Genomic DNA, 27,395 nt, shown 5'->3' with positions numbered 1-27,395 from the left:
CAATTTACCAATATATAGGAGAGATCGCACCCGTTAGACATATCCTTTGATTTTGGATATGCCTTCTCGGCATGAGATACATCCTTTGATTTGTGTATGCCTTCTCACCATAAGATACAATTGAATTAATATTATAGCAATATGTCCAATACGCAAGTTCGATGCAAATACCAAAGGTTACGTCTGTTAGTAAACTGTGCACTAGTCAAATACCCAACTTTTTCCACGCAACAGAAATGAGGATATTATCCTTTTCCTTGCAATATCCACGAAACTTCCAGATTCTTTCGCGAATATATATATATATACACACACGCACACACAGCATATGATTGTGCTTCAGCATTCCCATAGGACTGGGTTGTTAGTACTCCCTCCAAAGCTAGGGAAATCGCTTTTCTAGTTGGCTTGTGGTATCTAGTAGTTCATCCTTGAAAGGTGCGTAAATTTTGTAAAATTCACATCGCATTTATAACTAAATATATATATATATATATAGAGAATTGTTATTAGCACTTCAAAAATTTCATTCTACACTTTAAACTTTCTATATTAGGAAACAAAAATACACTTATGAGGAGTGTAGAATGAGATTTTTAAAGTGCCAATAATATTTTCCTATATATATATATATATAGGCTTATGAAATCAAGAAAATTATAGGAAATTTTAACAAAAAGCTCCCAATACTTTTCACTTTAACGAAAAATCATATTTTTATACTAAAAAGTCAATCCTGATACTATTCACTTTATCATTTATTTTGTCCTTATCGTTAAAACTCAAAGTTTTCAAGTCATTTTCATTAATTTTCCTAAAATTTATTAGAAACAAATAACAAGTTAAAAAAATAAAAAATAAACCTGTAAGTGAGGTTTACACAAAAACAACAAAATTTTGTTTTGTGAAATCACGTTACTACCTTTAGCTTTTTAATTATGATATATGACTAAATAGTCTTTTCATCATCTTGTAATTTACAAAAAAAAATCTATTAATATGTAATTTAAATATTACTTCTTGCTTTAATTAATTGTCCTAACTGCATGGTCCACATGCTTGGAGATAATTCTACAAGCTGCATGGATTGTTTCAAGCCAGTCAAAGTACCCACGCATTCTATTTTTCTCCTGCAACACACCTATGCTTAATCTTCTTTGTTATTATTTGTTTTTTTATATGATGACAAAAAAGTTATAAAAAAAAAAAAAATGTTGTGAGAGCGGAAAACAAATGGAAAATAATTATCATTTCTCCTCATCTTGACATATCGTTAATTTTTTCGTGTTTCTAAATTGTTGAATTTAAAGCGCTTTTTTTTAAGTATAAATTTATCGAAGTCTTACGTGTGAAAAAAATAATTTTTTTATATGAAGTTATGACATATATTTTGACATCGTTTCAAGCCTCAAAAATCTCAAGACTAACCCTAATTTCATGGCCTTGTTTTTGGGATTTTTTTAGATATTTCGGAATATGAAATATTCCAAATATTTTAACCCTTAGATCTTATTTAAAAATACAAAAAATTATCTAAAGGTTAAGCTACCCAGAGTATGACTCTGGAACCGTAATTTTGCTTCACGTCATATTATTAAAAAACAACTCTAACATTAATATTTTGATATATAGAGGAAGGTAGTACAGGACATCCGATTCGATCGATCGATCATGTCAGAAAATGGTTCAACAGACGTTGTAGGGTCGTCTTCGACCCATCCGGAGGAATCTTCACAAGAAATTGAAGGGAGCACTACAATTGTAAGCTTTGAAGGCTACACTTTTCCAACGAACAAGGGGAGAGGTCGCCATCCATTACCACCTGGCCTCGGAACACCAGTTGTAGCAATCGTACGTAGTCCGAATCTGTCAATTTATAGCCCTCCACGACCTTATAGACTTCCACTGTCCCCAGATCACAGACCAGGGGATGAAAATGCTTCAGGATTTACACATATATTTGATCAAGGAAGAAAAGAAAGGCGTGATGATGCTAAAGAAACAGAAAGTAAGCGTGATGCCATCACTACGTCTTGAGTTATTTTTATTTAATACAGGCACAACTTTTTTTTAAATTTTGATTGACTTTTTTGTTCCTTTTGCTTTTCTTTAATTTTATGGGTTTTTTTTTTTGTTTTTTTTTTTTTTTTAAGGAGGGAGTAGTTGGCTGCCGAGCAAATTTCTTGAATGGGGAAGGAGTCGAATGCATTTCAATTATGATACAGTAACAACAAATGGGCGCGAGCCAAGTGACGTTGCTGCAGCTTCCACTCCACCAGCAGCACCTACACCAAATTCAAATACCATTTCATGTATGTGTCTCCTTCCACTGCATCACATATGCCTTATGCATATTTTCTCTTCATTGTTGATCACATCTAGACTCACGTACAGAGGTGGACTAAGTGGTTCAACTCTATTAAGAGGTGCCAGATAGTCAATATATATGGTACAAATTGTTAAAGAATAGTAACAAAACTCAAATAATCGTTATTTACCGAAGAAAAGGGAAAAAGAAACTCACATACCAAATTGTGTGTTATATACATTACTGCTTGTATATCCTTTCTCATTGTTTAATTAATTACTGATTATTGTTTGATTAAATAATCTTTCCAGCGTTGCCAATTAACGCCAACCTAGTTCCCTATGTCCCACTACATCTTGCTGCTCTCAATGGTGACTGGATTGCTGCAAACAATTTCTTGCTATCAAATCCTGAAGCTGCGAGGGCTAAGATCACAAAGGGTTCGGAAACTGCTCTCCACATTGCTGCCGGGGCCAAACATACATCGTTTGTTGAGGAGCTGGTTAAATGGATGATACCGCCTGACCTAGAACTGAAGAATGATGTTGGAAACACTGCCCTCTTTTTTGCTGCTGTTTCCGGTGTCAAAAGGATCGCCGAGATAATGGTGGATAAGAATCCGAAGTTACCCCAAATCAGATGTAGTAAAGATTCAACACCTCTTCATATGGCTACTTTGTTTGGGCACAGGGAGATGGTATGGTATCTTTACGACAAGACTGATACAATTTTGAAGGACTCCGACCGTGTGGGGCTTCTTATTGCCGCAATAACAGCAGATCTTTATGGTAAGTAAGTACCATTTCGATTTACATTTTCATCCTCAAGACTTATGATCAAGTCCAAGTACACAATTATAATATGATTAGGTCCAAAAACATGATTATACATGTAGGTATACCTTAAAATAATTTATCTGTGAGAATGTATCCTACATGTAAGTTTGTACACGTAACAATATATTATGATCCCCTATGTACCTGAATTCGAATTCTTCTCTCCGCATTCCTGCAGTTTATATTAGTTTTAAGTAGAATACCGCTCCTATAAAATGAGGTATATTTTTTTTTTTTGGAAAAATTAGGTTCACATCCTTCTTTTTGTTACTTCATTGATTAAAATCATATTCATTTTCAATTTTTGATCAAGGTCCCTGGGTATTAATAACATCATTAATTATTTGAATAATAAAATATTTTTATTTTTAAATATATTCCTTTAGTGTGAAAAATGTTACAATTAGTATATTTATATTTATGGCTAAATTTTTTATCATATATTTTTATTTTTAGTTTGTACCTATTTTTAATTTGCAAATATTTTTTAATTTGTACCAATTTTCTTTTCATTTTTAATTTGTACCCATATATTAGTTTTGTGCCCATATTTTTTAAAGTTTTATTTGTGTTTGTACTCATGATGTGTACATCGTCACGTGACATTGTATATTTAATCAATGATAGAAAAATTACGTATGGTATATTTATGTAGAAAAATTACGTATGGTATATTTATGTTTTATGCCTAAACTTTGTATCATATATTTATATTTTTAGTTTGTAACATTTTTTTTTAATTTGTAGTATTTTCTTTTTAGTTTTATTTTGTACCCATGTATTAATTTCTTTTAGCGCCTATATTTTTAAAAATTCATTTGTACTCATATTTTTTAATCTTTTATATGTACCCTAATTTATTTATAATGTACCCATTCTTCTTTATTAATGTACCACTTTGTTATATGTGAAATGTACCAATTTTTTTAACACTATGGATACATTCTTTTGCCATATATTATTTCTTATTTTTACATAGTTTTTATCCATTTATTCAATCAAAATGTTTGATTTTTTTTTTATTATAACCGTTTCTAATAGTATTATAATGAGGGATTTTAAATTTATAGGATTATAAATCTCACAAAATATCAAACAATTAATGTCAAAACTATAAAAATAAAAATATTAATAGTAATATAATGAGGTGTACAAAGTCAAGGGACCTTGATCAAACTTTGAATACTATTAAGATTTTAATCAAAGAATGTTAAGGATTAGGGACCACATCCAAAATATTCCTTTTTTTTTTTTTATCAAAATGAGGTATATATTGTAATCAAATTGTCTAGCTAAAATTTGTCTGTATATACACATATATTATGAAAATTATTAATTTCATGATATAATTAACTACAGATCTTGCACTGGATATAATTCAAAAGCACCCTGAAATGGCTTTTGCTCGAGATGAAAATCGAGAGACTGCACTTCATGTGATGGCACGAAAACATTCAGCGTATTATAGTGGACGCCAACCGGGTTTTGTGCAACCATGCATATCTTCAGGTTAGGGTTTAGGGTTTAACATGTCATATTTTAACTCAACTCCTTTGCTTAACATGTTAATTTGCTGTTTTATGCAGTTCCTCGTATCAAGGTTTGCTACAACAAAATAGTAATGCAGACGCAAGCCACTGAGCTTGTGAAGCACTTGTGGAAGAAAGTACTTACTTTAGAAAATGATTCAAAAATTAGCGATTTAATCAGAGCACCCTCTCGCTTATTGTTCAGTGCTGCTGAGTTGGGGAACGTTGACTTCCTGGTCATACTTATAAGAACATACCCTAATCTTATTTGGAAAGTTGATGAACAAAATCGAACCATATTTCACACTGCAGTTGTTCACCGGCAGGAGAAGGTTTTCAATCTCATACATGAATTAGGTGGACTAAAAGATTTAATTGCATCTTACAAAGATGAAGACAATAACAATATGCTCCATTTGGCCGCCAAACTTGCACCGGATGATCGATTAAATACTGATACGGGGGCAGCATTGCAATTCAGAAGAGAGTTACAATGGTTTAAGGTAAGATTTTTCCCTCAATAAACATAGATTTACTGTTTATAATCTTCCTAATCTATGTTGACTAAAATCTTTAGGGTAATTGCAATGAAATGATCTGAAATGAGGATAAAATTTCTCAATTTAATTGAGAGAGTAGTCATTTCTTGAGTCGTGACCTAGAGCAAGTGTTTTGCCATTTTGGGGTAAAGGATTTCATAGGCTTGAAAAGTTAAAGGTTATAGGTGTTTACTAACTAGATCTTGATCCAATGGTATTTTTCTTCTTAATGCCTCTGATGGCCGGTTGTGCCACATGAGCGGAATATCTAAAGTTCAAATCCCCGTCTCAAATTGATAAGAAAAAAGTGTCTTCTTGTTTACACATGATTTTTATTACTACTAACAATGTTTGTCATTTTACTTTGTTCAATACTTCTAATTAGACTAATTGAGATCACACGTGCATAAAATTTTAGGAAGTGGAGAAGATCGTCCAACCATTGTACAAGGAAATGAATAACTCAGATGGAAAAACACCTCAAGTCCTATTCACTGAAGAGCACAAGGACTTGTTACGAGAAGGAGAAAAGTGGATGAAGGGCACTGCATCATCGTGCATGCTTGTAGCAACGCTCATTGCCACCGTAATGTTTGCCGTTTTCTCCACAGTACCGGGTGGAAACAACGACGACACAGGCATTCCGATTTTTCTCCACTCACGGGCCTTCATGGTTTTCACCATATCAGACGCACTCTCCCTCGTCTCCGCCACCACATCAATCTTGAGTTTCCTGTCCATTCTTACATCACGTTATGCCGAAGGAGATTTCCTCCATTCACTACCGAATCGGTTAATTGTAGGATTGGCAACCCTTTTCATCTCTATAGTTACCATGATGATCACGTTCGTAGCGTCGCTATACATCGTTCTAGGCCATGGATATCAGACGATCAAAGTTGCAATAGCTTTGGCTGCGGGCGTTCCTGTTAGTTTCTATGCTCTGTTACAGTTTCCTCTTCTTGGAGATATGATCATTCATGCTTATATTTCAAGGGTATCCTTTCGTCCCATGGGAACACTCAACTAATTGTCCAAGGCCAACTGGAAAGTTATGAAGTTTACGCTTTGTAAAATTATTATATTTTCAAGTGGGTTGGATAAATTTTAGGGTGATTTTGTATAAAATGAATAAAAAGTTAACAGTATTAACAATACATCAACAATAGTTATGTTTATTATAAGTAAGTCAATCATGTAATTTCTTTTTCATCAATTTTCTATTTTGGTATAAGTCAACACGAATCTGACACTACAATGCCGTGTCCATTTCTTGGTTTGGTTTTTCCACCACTCACACATCCTACGTGACCGTTTTTATATTTGAATTTAGACACTACAATACAATATCCATTTCTTGGTAATGTTTTTACTTTTGAATTCAGACATTGCATTATAGTATCCATTTCCTAATTCGTTTTTTCACCACTCACACGCCTCCTACGTGTAGGGCCTTCATATCTTTCAAAATAAATAGTTTTTACTTTTCTATGTATATATTATGTCTTGCATTCTTTTATTAGTTTTGAAACTTTAACCGAGTATATCTTAACACTACAGCTTTCCATAAAGTGGTTCCAATAATATAGTTTCATATATAATGCTCTTACACTATCTTTTACTAATTTTTGTTACACTATCAATCACTCTTATTTTATTCATACAGTGGTTCAAAGAATTCCAAAATCTTCATCCATCCAAATTCTGCTTTTCATATATAAATTCTTTAAAAAAGCTCAAACGTCTTTTAGCGTAAATACACGTGAACCTTCTTTAATAATCTCTAATAGCTTCGAATTTTTTTTTTTTGAACAGTTACTAACCCCGCAGCAACGCATGGGTCATATTTCTAATTAATTACTAGATGTGAAACAACGTTTATAACCCTAATTCTTGACTAAGAAAGATTACTTAGAAGAAAATTAGTCCCAACGAACCAAATTTGCCTTTAAGGATAAAGAAGTCTCCAAACGTAGGTTGGCACTTCAGCCCTCAAAGCTCGAGCAATCAAGAAAAGCAATTCCGGCACGATTTAATTTGAAGAGTTAAATAAACACAATGTACAGAACTGAAAACAAGGACTTTGAGAATGCGTTCACAGGCAGACAGATAGAAAACTTAAGTTAAAACTATTTATAATGGCATACAACACCCCATGTGACGTTTCTCATTTGACCCATGTCTAACTAAAAAATATATATATCATTAAAGGTCGAAAACCAAAAAATGCCACTGATATTAGTTAAATAGTAAAAAATTTATTAATTTCAGCTAAATTACCTTAATTGTTTTTTTTTTCTTAGTCTATGGTTAATGCCGGTTTTTATTTTATTTATTTATTTTTTAATACATCAATATTTTTCCATTAAGGCGGGATAGGAAGTTCAGCTAAATTACATAATAAGCAGTCTAATTTCATATCAAATTTGTCATCACAAGATTTAAACCTAAAATCTCTCACTTCTAAATGAAGAAGAATATCATTATACAAATTAGAACTTCATTTCCATAATCCACGCAAAGAAAAAAGCAAATCCATTAAACTTCTTTGTGCCAATACCAAGTAGTCCTACAAAATAAGAGAAAAATGGGAATTTACTGCTTAATGACACAAATGGAAGTCAAGGGGCGATGATGCGATGCCGTCCCCTTATGCCTTGCTGTCTACGATCATGGGTTCGGCGTCTTTATCCGCTGCTTTCTGCAAAAGCCAAAAAAATGAACCACCAATCAAAACCAAACGATAAAAACCCAGAACGCATGAGAAAACACCAGTCGATGACCGGAAGGATGCTTACATTGTTATCGGGAGAGTCCGACTTGGTAAATTTGGCAAACATGTTGCCATAGAACTTGGCCTCCTTTTTATTGTATTCTTTCATCTTCTCCTTCAATGTCTTGTGCTCCAGCTTCACATCCCTGTTTTGACAAAGAAACGAGTGTTAACATTTTCACTTCCCTGCAAAACTGTGCGAGTGGAAACAAGGATCCAGAGAAGAAGCACATACCTGTTGTTAGGGTCTATTTCAAGAGCTTTCTTGATGTCAAGCTCAGCTAAATCCAAATCTGCAAGCTGAATATATGCCTGAGCCCTTCTGTACAGAGCCTTCACATTTCTGCCCTCGAGTTCCAACACCTGTGTACAATTAGATGTTCGGTTAAATAAAAGTCGACAATAAAAAGGGACCTCTCAAGCATTTCTTAGTTCTAAAGTGCAGACCTTGGAACACAATTTTTCAGCCTGTTTATATTCTTTCAGCTTCAGCTTGCAAGCTGCATCGTTAAGATTGCAGGCAACCTTCAACGCCTTGGCTTGTTTTTTCGCTTCTTCACTGAAGCTAGAGTCATAGTCGATGTACTTCACAGCCTGCATTGAAGAAGCTACACTTCAGTAAGCATAAAAGCAAAGGCCAAACCATCAGGTTTCACGAGTCCATATGTTTGTCATCCTACCTTCTCGTATCTCTTGGAAGCTCTTACATATTTACCCGCCTTAAACAAAGCATTCCCTTCTTCCTTCTTCTTACCAGCAGCTTCAATTTTTTCCTCAGTATTCATGTCCCACGATTCCTTATCCTGAAGGGTCGAAAAGAATTAAAAATTTGTTTGAAAACAAAACACACAATCTCACTAATTTGATACCAACGGGATACATGATGCAATGTAAACTAAACGGCATTATTGACACACCTTCTCAAAAGATGCAAGCTCAACCTCATAGTTGACAGTTGAGTTAGGAGGTACCACAGCCAACTCCTGCTGGGACTCCAACGAGCCAAATGCATACTCTGGTGCAATAGTCAGGAGTGCTACCTCACCCTTCTTCATTGTCAGTACAGCTCTATCAAGCCCGTCAATCACTTGCTCTGTCCAATACAAGCAATGGCTCAGCACCACTGAAGGCCAAAAACACAAAGAAACGTAAACAAAAGCGCAAGTATTATTACCTTCGTCTGTTTTAAACTCAAACAGGTCTTCTCCTTCGGCATGACCTTTCTTCAAAAATTCCTTCCCATCTTGCAGCTTCCCAATCAATTTCACTGCCAGTCACAAAATCAAATAATAATTAATAACATCCAAATGTGCTAAAGATTTCACAGTACTCATCCCATATTAATGAACAAACACTTACATTTAACAACAGCCCCTTCATTTGGACGCTCATACCCCTCCCCTTCTTTCAGGATCTTCTTAATAACCTTCTTGTCATCTGTCACTGCAGATACAGTTCTCCATGATACCAACTCTAAAGTGATATGCAGAGTTGTATTTGGAGGAACTGCACCCTCGGAACCAGATGCAGGTTTGCCTTGATCCCCAAATCCATCTGCAACCACACACAAGTAGAAATACATATTTAATTATTGTTATTTTCAAATTTCAAATAAAATTAGACTGGTGGCTCAAGGCAGCTTACATTGTGGTTTAACCGTTAACAATACCTTCTCCCCCTTCTTCATTGTTTTAACAGCCTTTGAAATTGCAGGACAGAAGTAACCTAATTACATTAATTAGAAGATTACCAGTCAGTTAAAAACCAAAATTCTCTACAAAATTAATGAACTGATATATGACAAGCGAAAGGATACCGTCTTTGACAGTGAATTCCACATCTTGAGATTTTGCAACAAGTGTTTTATCTTCAAGCTGCACCTCAAAATTAACTGCATAACAAACAGGGAGGGAAGGAAGTTAACAGACAAAGGCGACAGATAGTGCACAACCAAACAATAACACACGTCGAAGAGAAACTTTTACCTATAACTTCGTCGAGGTCTTTTGGGTTCTCCCATTTTTCTCCCTCTTTCAAAATCTTCTTGATTACACCACCATCCTTGGATATGTCATTGACACTGGTCCACGATAGCAATTCAACGTCGAATTGCAATGTGGCACTGGGAGGGATAGTTGGTGGCGATCCAGACTCTCCATAAGCCAACGCAGGAGGAATGGTGAAAAGGGCACTCTCACCTTTCTTCATTGTTCTAATGCCTTCATCCCATCCTTTAATCACTTGCCCTGCACAACCACATCACAAAACTCGTGAAGTGAGAGAGCACTCGCCCGGAAGAAAAATTTAACTACTAAAATTCCCAGTTCAGTAGCACAACAACTAATCTTAACAAGGAACATCATATTCGATATCAATGCAACTACACCAAACACAGTTCCATCTTTTTTAACACATTAAAAAAGAGACAAACTTAACATACGACGGGGATGGCACTGTGTCAGTATCTCAAGCCAATCACGCAATGTCCTGTGCTTAGCTTAGGATCCCGCCACAGTCATACTTACAAAAATTGCATCGATACACACTAACAAAGAAATTTAAATACAAAAGCAGTGTATTTGTGCAAAACTAGCCTACCAACTAATCCAAATCAACCAGAAACTTAATCAAGTTCATTAATTTGATCAGATTGAAGCTGAAAAAGGAACAAAAAGCCCTCACCTTGTCCGAGAGTGAACTTGAACGGAGTCCCACTGTCGCGGCTCGAATCGAACTGAGTCCCGTCCAGCAATGTCCCGGTATAATGAACTAAACCCACAAACACCGCAATCAAATAATCAATCCTAATCCAGAACCAATCCCAAAAAATAAAAAATTTCCAAACAAAAAAATGAAAAATAAAAGAGATTAAAGCGCGAACCTTCAACTTCGTCGCCATTATTGGGGGTGTCCCAGCCTTCACCTTCCTTGAGTAGCTTCTTCTTCAAGCCCTGGTGGCCGATCTCCTTCTCCTCGCCGACCTTCAGGACCGGCCCCTCGTCGGGGAGATCGAAGTCCTCGTTCATCTCCTCCACCCTGGGCATATCGAAGTCCTCGTCCATTTTTCTCGAGAGCACGAGATGAAAAATTCAACCGATTCGAAAGCGTAGTTCGAGATTCTGAGATTGAAGAAAATTGGCGAAGAGTGAGAGTGAGGAAGACGAGACTTTTATGGTGTTATTTTTTGGAGTTCTAGAGGCTTCTACAAGGCTTTTGGGCTGCAGAGCGAGGTTTGTGACATGATTTGGTGCTTTGTCGATTTGATGTTAATCGTGCTCCGGGGTTTAACCGACGGCTCAGATTAATGATTCAGCAGAGACAACGTGTCCTTCCATTTATAGAACTTGGTACTTGGTAGGCCCGAATTGTTTCGGTTTGGCTCTGTTCGCTTTCATACGGGTTTGATGTCATTTCACAAGTGGATAAAATTTTTATAAAAAATGAACGAGAAAATAAGACAAGTGTAGCAATAAATTAATGAGAGTACTAGTAATTTTTTCATTTCTCTTCATATCACGTGCGTACTCAAATTTAAAATTAATTATATTAAAATTCTAATCATTTTTTTTCCTTTTTAAAGAGAATAAAAATTTAGTTTGTAACTAAAAAAAAAGTAATTAAATTTTAAATTTTATGTGCTAGGGCAATATACTTGCCATGAGTAGATTGCTAGCACTATCCAAGATCTATTTAACTTCAGTATTGAGATATTTTTAGTTTGAATTGCATATACGAGTTTATGTTTAAAAGAAGAAGAAGAAGAGAAAAAAGAAAAGAAAAAAAGGGAGTAGCAGTAAAATCATTGGTAAAATTTTCATTAAGTGTCATGAGTAGTAAAATTAATTAGTGTTTTATTAATTTGGTACATAAAAAACACATAAATTCAAAGTATCTTATAAAATCCCTTGGAGTTAATCATATCCAAACCTTCTGCACATCGTTTTCTTTGCAACGTTTGTGTTTTTGCCTTTTGATGATGGATTAGGATCTTCTCCTGAGCTTAGAAGGATGAGTAAACCATACTTGGCTATTCAATGATAAGTATAAACTCCTACTTAAAATTCTTAGTGTTTTAATCATAGAGTTTTGTGCTTATAATCAAAATCGTTCATACTATGAATCACACTGTAAAGATCATCTCTGAAAAAAATAAATTAAAATTAAGATCTTTTACTGCTTCTATTGTAGTAAATACAAAGACAGTTCGTAATGTTTTTACCAATTCAGTTCATTTGTTTTTAAACAGTTTGATGACTAAATGAGCTTAGTTTCAATTGTTTTTTTTTTTTTGCAGAGCAATCTTTATATAATGATTTATAATATGAATGATTCTGATTATAAACACGAAGCTCTATAAATTGACAACGAACAATTTTGAAATTTTTTAAGTAGGAGTTTGTACTCATCTTTGAGTAGCCAAATATTATTCAGGTTGAGTCTCCTGAGAAACTCATCAAATCGTTGAAATTTGATCCAACGGCTACAATTATTATAACTTTTAAAGAGGTCCCTTGTTTTTAGCTATTAGATCAAATTTCAACGGTCTGATGGGTTTGCTCAGAAAGCTCAGTCTCCTAAGCTCAGCAGATTATCCTGATCCTTTCAGGACATGCAAAGGCTCAATGACTCAGCAGAAGTAGTGTGTTTTTACGTGTAGTACAACTTCTGCAGTTTTAAGGACCAGTAGTAATGTTCTAAAAATCGGCCTAGGCACTAGATGGTGAAGGCCTATCCCGATTTTAGGCAAATCATTTCAAAAATTCAATCTGGAGCTAGCGATCGCCTAAGTAGTCCTAGGCGGCGCTTATGGAAATGGTGTATCTAATTTGCAAATGATGGATTTACTACAAGTTCATCCAATAGTGAAACGAATTGGAGCACTTTTTAGGGGATACATACAAAGGAAAGAAATAAACTAGATACAACAAGGTTAAATAATTTAGTCTATGTCCAATCCAATGCAAGGATCATGATTCATCTACTTCTAATTTGTGTATTGAACTTTTTTGGATGTATATAATTTGTGTACTGAACTTTTTGGATGTATATAATTTGTGTATTTTTCTACTTCTATTTTTGCATTTTATCATTTTTTTTTTATTATCCATACAAGTATAGTTTTTTTTAGGTGTAAATAGGCACTTATTTAAAAGATATATAATAAATTTACATAAATCTGCCTAGATGTTATGCCCCTGCTCGCCGCCCAACTAACGCCTAGCAATTTTTAAAACCTTAGTACTTAATAGCACTATTTACTATGTTCCGGTTCTTGAAAATCTGTTGATGGTGTTACTATCCGCACACACGTTTGCTTTATTCGGAAGGAAAGCCTCCCCACCGAAATAGGCCAGAGGCTTTAGGTATAAATGCACCCCAAATCTATGAGGACAAACTTGATATTTCGTCTACGTGAAAATTGGACGTGGCTTCAATGTTATTAGTATTTTAACAGTAAGATTTGATTTTTACAATTATTCAGATTTTCTACTTTTAATCGTTTAATCATTCATTTTTTGTATCATTCAATGATACACATTATTAAAGAAAAATCTGTGATGATACAAAAAATTTATCGAGAAAATTAAAAAGCAAACCAAGAATAATTGCGCTCGTTAGCATGAAATCGTATCGTATTGGTCAAACTTGAATGCTTTTCAGTTGTGCAAAGATTTGAACCGTACTGTTTGAGTTTACAACTCATTCAACATTCATAAAAACTCGTTTGCAAGTTGTAACAATAATATAAACTCTTCTGTTTCCGCTGTTTGCACTTTCTAAAACACTCTGCAAATGAAGAAAATCGTTGTTTGAATAAAATTTAAAGGACAAAATCTCGTCTTAATTAATTCGAACTCTCCATGATGAACTGAATCATATCTCGTCTTAATTAATCCGAACTCTCCATGATGAACTGAATCATATCTCGTCTTAATTAATCCGAACTCTTCATTACATGCAGCATACCCATCACAGATCAAAGTAGCTCTTTGGACGACAAATTTAAAACATTCCCAGAATTATTTAAAATTTGACAGGAATCGAAGCTATTAAGATCACACTGCGAACATATTATCATACTGAAGTACATTCAGTAAAGTATAGAATTCCGTCATAGAAAACACATCGTTAGTGTAGTGTCGGAAGCAGATTAAAGAGTATGTACAAGCTGAAAAACCAGTAAACTCTCGTAGCCAGTGGAAACCACTATCAAATGTGAAATTGGTTACTTGGGCATAGGCTTAGGTATATGGCTTTAAATAGTGCACAACATACCTTTCATAACTTGACCAGTCCCGAGCTCAAAAGATATTGGATCGCCCCTTTCAAAACTAGAATCGAATACAGTTCCATCAGTAGTTTCACCAGCAAAGGTCGAAGACAAAAACTTTTAGTCATTTCAGTCTCATAAGGCCTTCAAGGGTGTAACCAGATGCCTATTTGGTTTCACTTCAGGTGGATTATGAGCTCCCTTCTAACCATGACATATCAAAAGACGTATAAGATCAGGAGTAACAAATACATATATACATGGACAGCATAAGTCACATATATGTAAGAATATATATTTATTTGTTATTTTTCTAAAAATGGGTCAACTAGTGGCAAGTCACGATTATCCAATTATTCCAGGAGACGGGAAGACTCACAGATGCATTTCAGCCTCCCTCTGGCCACAAGTTTAGCTTTCACACCAACAACAGGTTTCGAATCCGAAATCTCCAGTTTTTAATTTTAAAGAAGCCTCATAATATGTAGGAATATATTTAAGAAATGATGAAATAACAATTGATTTGTCGGGTTTCTTGGGCAACGCTAACGTTAAAACCGGGTATGACTCTCATTTCCAAAGTGTATTACAAGATTTTCAGTTCAAGTAATAACAAATAAACAAAGAATATGCTTTGTTTGGCAATCAAATTTATTTACGATGTGCTTATCTGATTTTGCAAGAATATAAGCTTGAGTTCAATTTGTTTTCATTTAATTTATTCAATTCAACAGCAAATAAAAAAACCATTTAGAATTTATGCATTTAATTTATTTATGATATGCTTATCTGATTTTGCAAGAATACCTACAACTCCTCTTCACTTGTAAGTGAGAGGTCTTAGGTTAGTCAAAAACGAATTTGAATCACATTATTGTTAACACATTTTCTCTCCTTTAGTGTAAATGATATCGTTTGTTTAAAAACAAAAAAAACAAAAAGGAACGCGTGAGAAGCTATAAATGGTATGCAAAAACCGTCTCCCCAGTAATATGGCAGTGAGATATGAAATAAAAAAAACTCGCCGAAGCTTGCACGAACATTAACAATTTTAACCGTATCATGACATGACAAGTGAAGCCACTATTTTTTGGTCAATGTGAAGCCACAGACAATCGACGCTGATTACAGAGTTAAAAAAGTACACTAGAATGTAGTGTAGTCTAGTAAAGATACAAAGGAAAATAAGGTTTTGGCTCCACTGGGTTGTGGATACAAGAAACTTCTTGAAGAAAACTAAGAACGGAATCATTCCCCAACTACAGCTCTTCATCTTCAGCTTTTGAATTTTTTCCCAGAATTTCCACCAGCTCGGTCTCGAATATCAGTGTTGCACCACCTACAACGTTCAAATAACAACCTCACTCATTTGATATTCTAATGAATTAGTACGTTTCACGTTAAACGAGGTCCGGACACGCGAGGAATGGAATAATTTATTACCTGGGATGGTTGGTGGAGAACCTTGCTCCCCATAACCTAGTTTTGCAGGTATCTTCAACTTACGCTTCTCACCTACGCACGTTCCCAACAATCCTTGGTCCCATCCTGCAAAGAAGAAATCCTTTATTATGTTGACATTCAATTGCGAAGGTAATATACTACTAAGTTTTCAGTAACAATATATACGCCCACCTCTGGAGATCTTAACCAAAGTATTAAGAGTGAAGAACTATATGCATGGTTCTAGTAAAAGGCTACCATGCCATTACATGCAGCATACCCATCACACTTGATCTTTTCCAAAAGTGCATGGCAACATAGATCTTTGGACGACATACTTAAGATTGTCAACGTGGATGGAAACAAAATGCAATGAGGACAATCTAGTAAGCATTCTTTACAAATCCAGCATTGGTTAAAAATTGAAAGGAATCCAAGCTATTAAGACCACGAGTTGAACAAGTATAATACAAAAGTACACTCAGTGAAATTTAGAAAATAGTCATAATAAACCCATCATTATTAGACGAAGCAGGTTAGAATATTAACAAGCTGAAAAAAAACCATTAAACTCTTATAGCCAGTAGAAACAACTAGTGAATGTAAAGTATCTGAAATTGGTTACTTATGCATAGACTTAGATATGTAGAATGATCAAATGCTTCCTATACGAACAACTGTCAAGCTATGGGTTTGCCTATAACCTGCTATGCATTCCAGCAAAAGGTATTTTTACAAGAGTAAGAAAACTACATTAGAATATGGACACGAATTAAATAGCAAACCCCAAACCTTTTATAACTTGACCAGTGCCAAGCTCAAAAGAGATTGGATCGCCTCTTTCAAAACTAGAATCAAATACAGTTCCATCAGTGAGTTTCCCCTGCAAAGGTCAGAGACAAAAAACTATTAGTCTTTTCAGTCTTCACTATAGGATGAGACATTGGCTCAAAAATCAAACTTACAGTAAGACAACTACATGAATGCAGGTAGAGTTTAGATATTGAACGAAAAAGATTGCAAGCTATTATGAAGAAGCTTCTGATGAGCTGAAACTGGTTATTAGTTTCTCTCAAATTCCTACATCTTATTGAAGGAGCTTTTTGGGCCTAATAAGCTCACCAAATAGGGGCGGGATAGGGGGGATCTGACTGATAGAATAGACTAGCAAAAAATACGAAACCAATACCACAACGTACATTAACATCAGTCTCCACCAGATGCTATTAGTTTCACTTCAGCTGAAGTATGAGCTCTCTTATCACCAGGACATATAAAAAGACGTACAAGACCAGGAGTAATGAATATATAAGCAGCATAATTTACATAAGAAAAGATCCAAGAAATGATTAAATAACAATTGCTTGGTCAGGTTGCTAAAACAACGCTTCCAATGTCATTAAAACCAGATATTACTCTCATTTTCAGCTCAAGTAATAATGTGGCGATCTAAAAGAATATGAATGCAAAGCTTGAACTTTGTTAAGAAAAACAAAACGTATGCTATGTTTGTAATCACATTTATTAACAAAATGCTAATCTGTATAAGAAAGTATTTATACGCATATACCATCACACTATCATGACATCCATCGTACATATCACTGTCAACTGTTCCATAGATTCTACTTACCCGATAGTGTACCCTGACTGTATCACCTTTACGAGCCTTAAGTTCACAAGTTTCCGGCTTATACTGCAAAATAAAAGCAAGTTCCAAGTATCAATAATCAATAAAGGTGAATGAAGGATGAGCTCCAAGCCTCCAACCAATTCTAGCAAACCCTCTTCATCCAAGGTTCCATACATGAGCAGGGAACAACAAAGAAATAACAACAATTTCTGAAAAAATCAAACCCAAGAGTCAGCCAAATCAAAAGCACTTCATAGCATAATGATAGGAACAACCAACCCTTTAAAGAAAATGGCCCAAATCCAAAAAGCAAGCTGATCAACGAAAATAACGGGGCGCAAAAATTAACCTAAAGGTCTTAAACGAAATATACTATTCAAAAAGATCATAACTTGCACATGTGAGTTAGGCCATTTGGCCGCGCAAATCTGCGTAAATTGGAGTAGTTTAAAATACCGCTTTGTAAAGCAAAGATCATAATTCAATGAATCATAAAGTAGGAAACTTTAAACTCAACCAAGCAGTAGCCCCACACACAAATCACTACAAATCAATCAGCTCCAGCAAATCATCCACAATTTCGACATAAACATCGTTTCGGATTACAAATTGGACTTGGAAAACAGAAAAATGAAACACAAAACGAAAAGGGTAATTTACCTTGACGCCAATCTGTAACTCTTTGACCTCCTTGTCCGCAAAAACTAGATTCAGAAACCAAAAAAGCAAACAAGTTAGCAAATGGAAATTGAAATTTTTGTCCAAACGAAATCGGAAATTTATATGATTCGGTGAACGATTTGAGACCTACCGGAGCTGGAGAGGGACAGGAAGAAGAAGAGAATGGCGACGGCCCTCATTGCAGCAGCAGCGGTGCTAATTTTTTGCGATCTCTCTCGCGCAGTCTGAGTGTGTCCGAGTGCTTTTTCGGTGGGTCTCGGGTTTTAAACGGGTCTCAAATCCAGGATTTCTATTGGTTATCAATACGTCGATATAATTCTTTTTTGCTTACGTGGCAGTCGATCTGCACTTTGCTTTGCAACCCATTTTCTTTTTACTATTATTTTCAAGAGAAAAAGGTGTTAGCTCCCCTCTTCTTTCATGGGTTTTGCCGTTTTGGAATTGGGGCTACCACCATTTTTGAAGATTAATCAACCAATTAAAGCATCTCCAATGAAATTGGCAGGAACTTTAATTGTTGACATGTCGGTTAGAGTTTCTTTCTACCTTCAAATTTGAATTGGATGACATTCCACTTAAGATTTGATTTTCTTTGGAGATCAAATTAATCCCTTTGGTTGTCATTGACATGCTATTAACAATAACAAAGGTACATGAACTCTTGGAACTCCAATCATTTCAACAGAACTTCATTTGAACTTGCGTGTCTTTTAATGTCCCCAAACCTCAGAAGAGATTCCACCATACAACCAATAGTATAGACAGGGCCAATCTTGAGATTTTGGAGGCCTTGTGCGAGACTTAAATGGAGGCCCTTGCATGGTCTAAAATATTGGTTTCTCTTTTTTTCGTTATATTTTTTATTGTTTATAAATTGATATAACGAAAAAGAAAATAAATAAAAATGAAGCATGGTGTGATGGCTATATACCAATCTACATCCCCTATGTTTTTTGGTTTGAAACTATTTGTTTTTTAATACAAAAAGCATGGTGTGGTGGTTATGTACCTATCATATCATTGTACAAATATTGAAATTAGAACCATTCTTGCTCATCCAAAGTTCATGTTTTAAATTTCGAGATTCGCATTTTAAATTAATTAAACCAAATTAACCTAATGGTGATCAATAGGAAGGGGGGGTACTTTAGGGATGCGAGGAAAGTTGCACTATAATTTTCTTATTGATATATGGAAGACTAGATGGATTTCAAATAGAATGAAAATTAAATAATCCTTAAATAGTGACCAAAAAATAAATAATTGACGATTATATCTTCAAACTTTTAAGAATTTTAATTTATTATGATATTCCTAATTATAAATTTATCAGCAAAAGTTATCTTTTGTAATGAAAGAAATTATCTACATATATTTAAAACAAGAAAAATAAATAAAAAATAAATAAATGGAGTAGCTAAAATGTGCCAGAAATGCCAAAATAAAAAAGTGCCAGAATGGTTGAAAAGAAATCATAATTAAAAATATGAACTATCAGTGACTCGAACCCGCTCACACGTAAATGGGAAAACCAGCACCTGCCGACTACGCTACACTACTTTACCGATGGTTTTTCACGTTTATATATGTAGAAATTATTGGAAAATGTAAAGATACACAAATTATTCCTTTCGTCACTATTTTGTGAAAAATCGTTATGCATGAATATGTTAGACACCTGTAACTTGAGTGTTATGTATTTTATTTGTAAAGGATTAAAAATTGTGATAAGTTGATAACAGTTTACATGTTTTGACACTACATCATTGTTAACTCATCCAGTCATACAGGAAAACAGAAATAAACTTACAAGCATCCTCTTCCGGGATAAATTTATGACCAACAAATTCTTCAAGTCATGCAATATAACACGCAAATCGCAGTAGCATCAATCTGAAAGCATGGCAAGATGGAAATACTAACAGACGACTGCAAGATCACTTCCTCCGAAAAAGAATTCACTCAGTTCCAACTTCTTGAAATTTGACATGTTTACCAGCACCTCCAGCATACATGTAAACTCTGCTACCCTCCAAATTACACTTCGACTCCAATGTATCCTTGAAAGGCATAAATTAACGTTCTGAGCGATCCCAACTCATCCTCATTAGAACATACATGCTATACATCTTCAGGCCGATAGTGGCATGGTCGGTCGCATTACCACATCCAATCAGCATCGACCATATGAGATTTCGTATCTCATATATGAATCCAACAAAGGAAAAGGCATATACGTCTTGAGCTGAACTCAGAGCACAAGAATTGAACTACTCCCCATTTACAAAATGCAAAGCATTTAGCAAAGTCTTGTAAGTCCTTTCATTCATCATACTATCCTTCCTCCGCAAATCCTCTAGTAGATCAAATGCCTCGACGCCCTTCCCATCCCGGCACAATCCTTCCAATAACGTCTTGTAAGTTAACAAATCAGGAGACATAGCATTACTCAACATATCAAGCACGACCTCAATCGCATCATCATACTTGTGTCCCATAGCGAGACTGCAAATCACAATCATATATGTACTACTGCTGGGCACCAACCCTTTTCCTCTCATTTCCTTGTAAAACCCTAAACCCTGAGCTACCCTCCCCTTCTCACATAGCCCCTTAGCAATGTAACCATAAGTATAGGCGTTCGGCTCACATCCGTACAACCCCATTTCGCGAAATACCTGCATTGCATCATCCACCTGCAAACACTTCGAATACGCCTTTATGATCATATTCAACACAAACGTATCCGGAATCACACCGCAAGCCTTCATCTGCTTCGACAAAGACCGCACGGCGCGCAAGTAGACATAGCAAACATGCATATTATTAAACCTCCTAAGCAAAGAGTTGAGCAGCAATGCATAAGTTTCCAGATTCGGTTTGCAATTCTCGGAATTCAACATTTTCTTATAAACATCAAAAGCACGATTGAAAAGCAGCTTTCTCCCGCAGCAAAATCGAATCATGGAATTGTAAAGGGGCACGCTAATTTCACAGGCGCCGGCGATTACCTCTTCCACCAGGGTTTCGGCGTGGCGGTAGCGTCTGCCGTCGAGCAAGATTCTGATCATGGTGAGGTAGGTGGCGTGGTTGTGCTTGTAGTTCCGCTGCTGGGAGGTCCACCGGAAAATGTCGAGGGCGAGATCCGGGTCCGATTGGGCTTTCAGTGCTTCGTTCACTTCGGGTGGCCCGAACCCGGGTTTGAGCTTCTGAACCCATGTCTCGAATTGTTTTTCTAGCGGGGTTCGGGTTCGGAGCGGGTTTGTTGGGATAAGGTTTTCGGTGGGTGAGGAGGAAAAGAGGCGGTGGTTGAGATAGAGTGACGGGAAGGAGGACGGAAAAGACGGGTGGCCGTGAACGTGGCGATAGGGGATACGTGGGAGTGGAGGAGAGGGAGCATTGGGGTTTCTGATAGTGGCGGTGAGGCCGGTGAGAAGGCGGCGTAAAGTCACCGTCATTGTTATACAGCGAGGGAGGGAGAGTGTAACGGCGGGGAGTATTCAGTGAGGTGGGAAACAGGGACCAGCTACTGGGTTGGAAAGAGTGCTGTTGGCTGGTCCAATATAATTGGAGGAGTATTGGGCTGAGTCGAATTGGACTTAGGGTCAAATTGTTGACTTGGAGTTGAACCGGGCCGGTCGGTTGTAACCCGAGGTCCGAAGGGCTTGGCCCTATAGGGTCGAGGCGGCTTAATCGGTTAACTTGGAGTCAGAATATCTACTAGCCTAATGTCGAGAAATATTTCCGTTCTCAATATTGAAAGAACTTATAGGTCCGATTATACATTAATTTTGTATTATTAGCCCGTTTAATAATTCTTGAGTTAAATTTTTTTTTTTTTTCATATATTACTACCAGTTTTAATTATTGTAGTAATTCTCTTAAAGAAATATATTATGAGCTTAAAGATGAGGACAAAACCGAAAGGGTTGTTCAATAAAAAAGTAGTCTTCATGCCATATTGGAGACCACATAATCGATTGGATTGTGACGTGTTTAACGAGAAGATAGACTTCAAGCTGGTGATGGGATTTTCACATGATGGTGTCCAGATTATGAGGGGATAAAATCTCAGTCGCATGGTGGACTTCTACAACTCGGCAAAATTGGACATCAAGGAATTTATTCCCATAAATACAAGAGGATTGACAACATAGAGAAGGTCTGCAACTTAATGCACAAATCAACGTTCTATGCGAAAACTCTCAAACTTTTGAGAAAAACATAAAGAGCTCACTGACCCCTAACCCAAATTCAATCTGGTTAGATAGGTTTGGGTTGGCATCCAACGGATGGTGACTGTCTAGTTAGACGGGTTTTCCAGAAATAACCAGTAAATGCAACTGTCTAATTAGACGACGTTAGAGTTGTAGAATTAGTTTGACTTAGGAGTTTTGGTTGTTTGGTTAGATAGGAAGTCTCCCAAGTTCGATTGATTATTTATTTCAAGTCTCTGTCGACGAAAGAGTCAAACGAGGACACTTTATCAACTTTCTCAGTGAATATCAACTTTCTCAGTGAAGTGAGGTGTTACCCAGTTATATCAATGTTCAGCGCATAGGCAACCAAATCATTATTGAATTCACAGTAATAGGCATAACCTTGTCTTCAGATTATAGAACCCAAAGCCGAGAGTGTTCCTTCATTGCCTGAAGTTTCTCTATTCAATAGTCAATAACGTGTAGTACCACACCACCACACTCAGAGATATTCACCAAACTGAGCTCGTTAGCGAATTGGCAAGCCCACGTCAACAAACAAGTCATCGAAGGACGTAGTTAACTTCTAATTGCTTCGATCTAAGTGCTACATAGGCTATAAAAATGTTAGGACCAACAAGCTCAGATTGTTTTGTCTTATTAATCAAATAAATTTGGACTGGGAGTGTTTAGGGGCAGCATTTAGGTGTTCTTAAAGTTACCTTACTAGACCAGTTAGGTTGGACAATGGTCGATGATATGCCCTAAAAATATGCCTCTAGTATGGAAATATTTTTTCTTATTACAACTTTATATTAAGTGTGTTGGAAATTTAAGCTAAGTCATGTAATAAATCAACATTTATAGAAGTAAAAATCTTTCACTTACAACTTGTATAAAAAGAAGAGAGTTTTAATGAAAAGCTTACAGTATTGTTCACTTTAACGAAAAACCATATTTTTACACTAAAAAGTTAATGCTGATACTATTCACTTTACCTTTTATTTTGTTATTATTATTCAAATTCAAAATTTTTAAATCCTTCTCGTTAATTTTCCATAAAAAAAATGCTACTAAATCTGAATAGGTGAATTGAGGTAGAGTAGACCGATGATCCTGTAATCATTTGGCCGGCTATTGAAAGAAAAAGCTTGCATCTGCTCCCCCTAAAACTTATAACGTAAAATTAGATATTTGACTACTATAGTACATTAGGTTACAAATCCAATGCCCAATATTCGCGTACGGGTAACATGTTCCGCATTCCCAACGCCTTGATCCACTTTTCTCGCCAAAGCTAGCGGTCTTTTCCAAAGCAATAATCTTTGATTATTTTATGTGTGTTTACTAGTCCATTGGAACCCTAAAAATTAAATAGTAATTGGACATTGGTGACCTAAACGTGGACTCGGGGGCATTCTTTTGGGTCATAGGGAAAATATAAATAGAAAAATAACAAGAGTTAACAAAGGTTCAATAATATTTTTCTTTACTTATAAGTGAGAAGTTTTAGGTTTGATTTTCGTTAAATGCAAGTTTGAGTTACATTATTATTAACCCATTATGAGGCTAAGTTGAATTTCATTCATTTTAGTATAGATAATATTGTTTGTTTAAGAAAAAAAAGTTTTTTTTTTGGGTCCAAAAAACACATTAAAATGGAACGCATTGATGGACTTGGGTTCGCTTTTCTTAATTCTCTATGTCAATTATTCTATTTCAACACTCAAAATTTATACACTTGCAAATTCTTAAATAGAAATGTGTCTTATATCATACAGGAGACTCACATAATTAGATTGTATGTCAAAAAATGTTTAAGTTTCTTGTGTTACTTTATTTCCATTGGCTAGCTATCTTGAATTTTTTAGATATAAAAGGAAAAAAACTTGGGGTTTAATTGGAATTTTACCTATTTTTCTATCTCTAAATAACAGAATACGAAAATAATTTTACTAGCGATACGCAAACATTGGTAGGACTATGTAGAACTGGACAAGACTGAAATATAACAACACTATGTTTTTACAGATGGGGAACAACTTTCGTAGGCAGGGACACTCCTCTTGCCCGGCGCTCTCTCACTCTCACAAACACACGATCTTGATTAATTAACTCATTTCTTGTAATTTGCCTTACCTAAATTTTTCTTCATAGGCAGATGCTGGAAATTTACCTACGTGCAACATGAAGGCCTCTGTGCTGGAAGTTTATGAAGCTGCCGACACTAAACGACTAATTGTACTTTTCGTCGGTATCTAATTAGACCCTTTCCTCCACCTTCGTGGAAACCAAGCAGACAAGCAAAAGCCTCATTAACTTTATATTAAACCCCTGAAACAGTAAGACAGATAGGCCCCACCGTTTCCTTCTCTTTGCTCTAAATATCTCAACTTTTCTTGCCCAGTATAGTAAATGAGGAGGATTGTCTATCTTTCTATTTTCATACTTTGTTTATGTTCTTTTGTTTATGTGATCACGGTTAAACAATGTTAACATTTTATATTTTTATTACTTTTTGTTTTATTATTTTTATAAAAAATTAATATAAAATATTAATTTTGATTTAATCGTGATCATACATCACGGAAATGAATAAAGAGAGAATGAAAATGAAAAGTCAGTCAATCCACCTCCGTTGGTAACTCCAACCATCTGATCTGATATTCCGTCTCCGTACTCTGTCTTCGCCTTTTCCCTCTTTCCTTTTCTCTTTTTTCAATAAGGTTATATTCCCAATCCTCTCTTACTCCTCGAAAACCCTGCAACATCTGACTCCCCTTTAATACAATGGCCAATAGCAGCAGCAGCAGCTCAGTGCTCCAGTTCCTTCATTTTATATCTGATTTTTCCTCAAATATCCAATCTTTGAGCTCCAAAACTCACACATACAGAAAGTTTCTCTCTTTTTACTCTAGCAGCTCAAAACCTACAAAAATGGAGCTGGGTCTTCTTCCCGTGCTCATCCTCTGCCTCTCAGCTTCCATTTCCAGTAAGTTTCTTCCTGTAAATCTCAAAAATGGTGACATGGGTTTTGTTCATTGGTGTTTTTCTCTAACCCCGTTTGATTTTTTCAGGTGCGGAGCTCGCCGCCAAGGTGGGTGTGAACTACGGCCAGCTGGGCAACAACCTCCCATCTCCGTCGCAGTCGGTGAAGCTCATCCAATCCCTCAATGCGAAGCGCGTCAAGCTCTACGACGCCAACCCCAAAATCCTCACCGCCCTTCGCAACACTGACCTCCAGGTCTCCATCATGGTCCCCAACGAGCTCATCAACAACATCTCCTCCAATCAAACTCTCGCCGATCAATGGGTCCACACCAACGTCGTACCCTTCTACCCGGAGACCCTGATTCGGTACCTCCTCGTCGGAAACGAAATCCTCAGCCAACCCGATAAGCAAATCTGGTTCAATCTCGTACCCGCAATGCGGAAAATCAAAGCTGCTCTGAAGACCCACCGGATTACAAAGGTGAAAGTCGGAACCCCATTGGCTATGGACGTCCTCGAATCGTCGTTTCCGCCTTCGAACGGCACGTTTCGGTCCGATATTTCGGGTTCGGTCATCCAACCCATGTTGAAATTCATCAACAAAACCAAGTCTTTCTTCTTCGTCGACGTGTACCCGTATTTCCCCTGGTCCTCCGACCCGACCCACATCGATTTGGGCTACGCTCTCTTGGAATCCAAGAACATTACGGTCACCGACCCGGCTTCCGGCTTAACCTACCACAATCTCTTCGACCAAATGGTGGACGCTTTGATTTTCGCGATGAAAAGACTCGGGTACCCTGATACCCGCATTTGGATAGCCGAAACTGGTTGGCCCAGCGGCGGCGACTATGACCAGATTGGCGCTAACATCCGCAACGCCGCCACTTACAACCGAAACGTTGTAAAAAAATTCAACGCGAAACCACCGGTGGGGACGCCGGCCCGACCTGGTGCAGTGCTCCCGAGCTTCGTCTTTGCTCTATTCAACGAGAACACCAAACCGGGTCCCAGCACGGAGCGGAATTTCGGCTTTCTATACCCAAACGGGTCGAATGTGTACCCGATTGACTTAAGCGGGAAGACGCCCGATTCGGAGTACGCGCCGTTGCCGGTGGCGACGAATAACGAGCCGTATAAGGGGCCGATTTGGTGCATGGTGGCGAAGGGAGCCAATCAGAGCGCGGTGGCGTCGGCCCAATCGTACGCCTGCTCGCAGGGGAATAAAACTTGTGACCCGATTCAACCCGGAGGGAAGTGCTTTAAGCCGGATTCGTTGGCTTGGCACGCGAGCTATGCGTTTAGCGCGTATTGGGCTCAGTTTAGGAAGGCTGGTGGGAGTTGTTACTTTGGCGGGCTCGCTACTCAAACCATCAAGGATCCAAGTAAGTATAAATTTTCTCTTTCTTCTAGTGATACGGTACTCCAATTTAAATTACGGGAAGGGAATTCGAACTTGTATGCATAGAAGATGTGAGTGGTCAATTGACTGCATTGTACCAATCAACTGGCCACTCACATCTCGGAAAATGCATCCTACGTTGTAAAAAAGAAAAAAAAAAAAAAAAAACCTCTGTTTATTAATTATTCCTAGTTGTATGCAAATTTTAGGGCATATTGTTCAAACAAGTCCTTTCAAGTGCAATTGTGTTATGCTTCTTCTTATGCGTATTCTCCTTCTCTATTTCAGGTTATGGATCCTGCAAGTTCCCCGGTGCCAAACTATGAGCGACGACGGATACAATGTCAGCATGACGGTCTCTTTTCCGTGAATAAGCTGAAATTTTTTTTCTTGGGACAGTTGTTTTGGGTTCCCCCTTCATTCTTGTGATCTAATCTACTTAAGATTTAGATGATTTATAGAGCGTATCATTTAGTTCTTCTCAAAAGAGTGACCTTTTAGTTAGTAGTACAAGTTTTAGATCAAAAAATGGTCACTCACCCAAGTGAGCCACATTTGGATTCTTTTCCATCCGAAGGCTATATTTCTGCTCCTACTGTGACCGTTGTTCTTCTTTTTCCTTGTACTTTCCCTTGGCTTTCTTAGTATTATTGCAATATTTATATTGGCTACGGAGATTTCTCTCCATTTTTTACACTTTTTGTTTGCGCATGGTTCTAGTGCTTGTCATGCAATGTTCTGAGCGAGCGAGACCCCCATTGTAAAGGGGAATCTGCGCTGTAACTCGGAT

The 27,395-nt window shown here is 36.6% G+C and overlaps 5 protein-coding genes across 5 annotated transcripts; 2 read left to right on the top strand and 3 right to left on the bottom strand.

The window, feature by feature from the left end:
• The first annotated feature begins 330 nt into the window (after positions 1–330).
• Positions 331–6,467, top strand: LOC137727096 (uncharacterized). The gene is made up of 7 exons (XM_068466029.2): positions 331–438; positions 1,633–2,008; positions 2,154–2,312; positions 2,620–3,096; positions 4,504–4,653; positions 4,731–5,176; positions 5,631–6,467. Exons 2-7 carry the CDS (start codon positions 1,672–1,674, stop codon positions 6,240–6,242), a joined length of 2,181 nt encoding a protein of 726 aa, XP_068322130.2. The 5' UTR covers positions 331–438; positions 1,633–1,671; the 3' UTR covers positions 6,243–6,467.
• Positions 6,468–7,652: 1,185 nt separating this feature from the next.
• LOC137725473 (peptidyl-prolyl cis-trans isomerase FKBP62) lies at positions 7,653–11,288 on the bottom strand. Its single transcript, XM_068464165.2, has 13 exons — positions 10,867–11,288; positions 10,668–10,754; positions 9,971–10,231; positions 9,802–9,876; positions 9,630–9,710; positions 9,345–9,539; positions 9,160–9,252; positions 8,903–9,078; positions 8,666–8,788; positions 8,433–8,579; positions 8,221–8,348; positions 8,011–8,131; positions 7,653–7,913 (listed from the first exon to the last, which is right to left on the bottom strand). The coding sequence occupies exons 1-13, from the start codon at positions 11,045–11,047 to the stop codon at positions 7,863–7,865; spliced, it is 1,719 nt and encodes a 572-aa protein (XP_068320266.2). The 5' UTR covers positions 11,048–11,288; the 3' UTR covers positions 7,653–7,862.
• A 3,979-nt stretch (positions 11,289–15,267) lies between these two features.
• On the bottom strand, positions 15,268–18,413 carry LOC137725371 (peptidyl-prolyl cis-trans isomerase FKBP15-2). Its single transcript, XM_068464032.2, has 6 exons — positions 18,144–18,413; positions 17,993–18,036; positions 17,333–17,395; positions 16,492–16,582; positions 15,700–15,804; positions 15,268–15,595 (listed from the first exon to the last, which is right to left on the bottom strand). Exons 1-6 carry the CDS (start codon positions 18,190–18,192, stop codon positions 15,516–15,518), a joined length of 432 nt encoding a protein of 143 aa, XP_068320133.1. The 5' UTR covers positions 18,193–18,413; the 3' UTR covers positions 15,268–15,515.
• Positions 18,414–19,698: 1,285 nt separating this feature from the next.
• On the bottom strand, positions 19,699–21,743 carry LOC137726807 (pentatricopeptide repeat-containing protein At3g25210, mitochondrial-like). Its single transcript, XM_068465769.2, has one exon. The coding sequence runs from the start codon at positions 21,469–21,471 to the stop codon at positions 20,284–20,286; it is 1,188 nt and encodes a 395-aa protein (XP_068321870.2). The 5' UTR covers positions 21,472–21,743; the 3' UTR covers positions 19,699–20,283.
• A 3,047-nt stretch (positions 21,744–24,790) lies between these two features.
• Positions 24,791–27,299, top strand: LOC137725788 (putative glucan endo-1,3-beta-glucosidase A6). The gene is made up of 3 exons (XM_068464575.2): positions 24,791–25,204; positions 25,290–26,588; positions 26,894–27,299. Exons 1-3 carry the CDS (start codon positions 25,003–25,005, stop codon positions 26,929–26,931), a joined length of 1,539 nt encoding a protein of 512 aa, XP_068320676.2. The 5' UTR covers positions 24,791–25,002; the 3' UTR covers positions 26,932–27,299.
• Positions 27,300–27,395: the final 96 nt, after the last annotated feature.

This window comes from Pyrus communis, chromosome 5 (genome assembly GCF_041283825.1).
Source record: "Pyrus communis isolate YQ-2024b chromosome 5, ASM4128382v1, whole genome shotgun sequence".
Lineage (NCBI taxonomy): Eukaryota > Viridiplantae > Streptophyta > Magnoliopsida > Rosales > Rosaceae > Pyrus > Pyrus communis.
Note: the sequence above shows the minus strand (reverse complement) of the source record. Positions and strands in the feature narration are given on the sequence as shown.

Coding starts and splice junctions, on each gene's coding strand:
- LOC137727096 (XM_068466029.2), top strand. CDS start 1,672: ATGTCAGAAAATGGTTCAACAGACGTTGTAGGGTCGTCTTCGACCCAT. Junction 3,097..4,503: donor AATAACAGCAGATCTTTATG/GTAAGTAAGTAC, acceptor AATTAACTACAG/ATCTTGCACTGGATATAATT. Junction 5,177..5,630: donor GAGAGTTACAATGGTTTAAG/GTAAGATTTTTC, acceptor ATAAAATTTTAG/GAAGTGGAGAAGATCGTCCA.
- LOC137725473 (XM_068464165.2), bottom strand. CDS start 11,047: ATGGACGAGGACTTCGATATGCCCAGGGTGGAGGAGATGAACGAGGAC. Junction 9,540..9,629: donor GTTAACGGTTAAACCACAAT/GTAAGCTGCCTT, acceptor GTGTGGTTGCAG/ATGGATTTGGGGATCAAGGC. Junction 8,132..8,220: donor GAAATAGACCCTAACAACAG/GTATGTGCTTCT, acceptor TTGTCAAAACAG/GGATGTGAAGCTGGAGCACA.
- LOC137725371 (XM_068464032.2), bottom strand. CDS start 18,192: ATGAGGGCCGTCGCCATTCTCTTCTTCTTCCTGTCCCTCTCCAGCTCC. Junction 17,396..17,992: donor AGTTACAGATTGGCGTCAAG/GTAAATTACCCT, acceptor TTTATTTTGCAG/TATAAGCCGGAAACTTGTGA. Junction 15,596..15,699: donor TTCTCCACCAACCATCCCAG/GTAATAAATTAT, acceptor TGAACGTTGTAG/GTGGTGCAACACTGATATTC.
- LOC137726807 (XM_068465769.2), bottom strand. CDS start 21,471: ATGACGGTGACTTTACGCCGCCTTCTCACCGGCCTCACCGCCACTATC.
- LOC137725788 (XM_068464575.2), top strand. CDS start 25,003: ATGGCCAATAGCAGCAGCAGCAGCTCAGTGCTCCAGTTCCTTCATTTT. Junction 25,205..25,289: donor CCTCTCAGCTTCCATTTCCA/GTAAGTTTCTTC, acceptor TGATTTTTTCAG/GTGCGGAGCTCGCCGCCAAG. Junction 26,589..26,893: donor TCAAACCATCAAGGATCCAA/GTAAGTATAAAT, acceptor TCTCTATTTCAG/GTTATGGATCCTGCAAGTTC.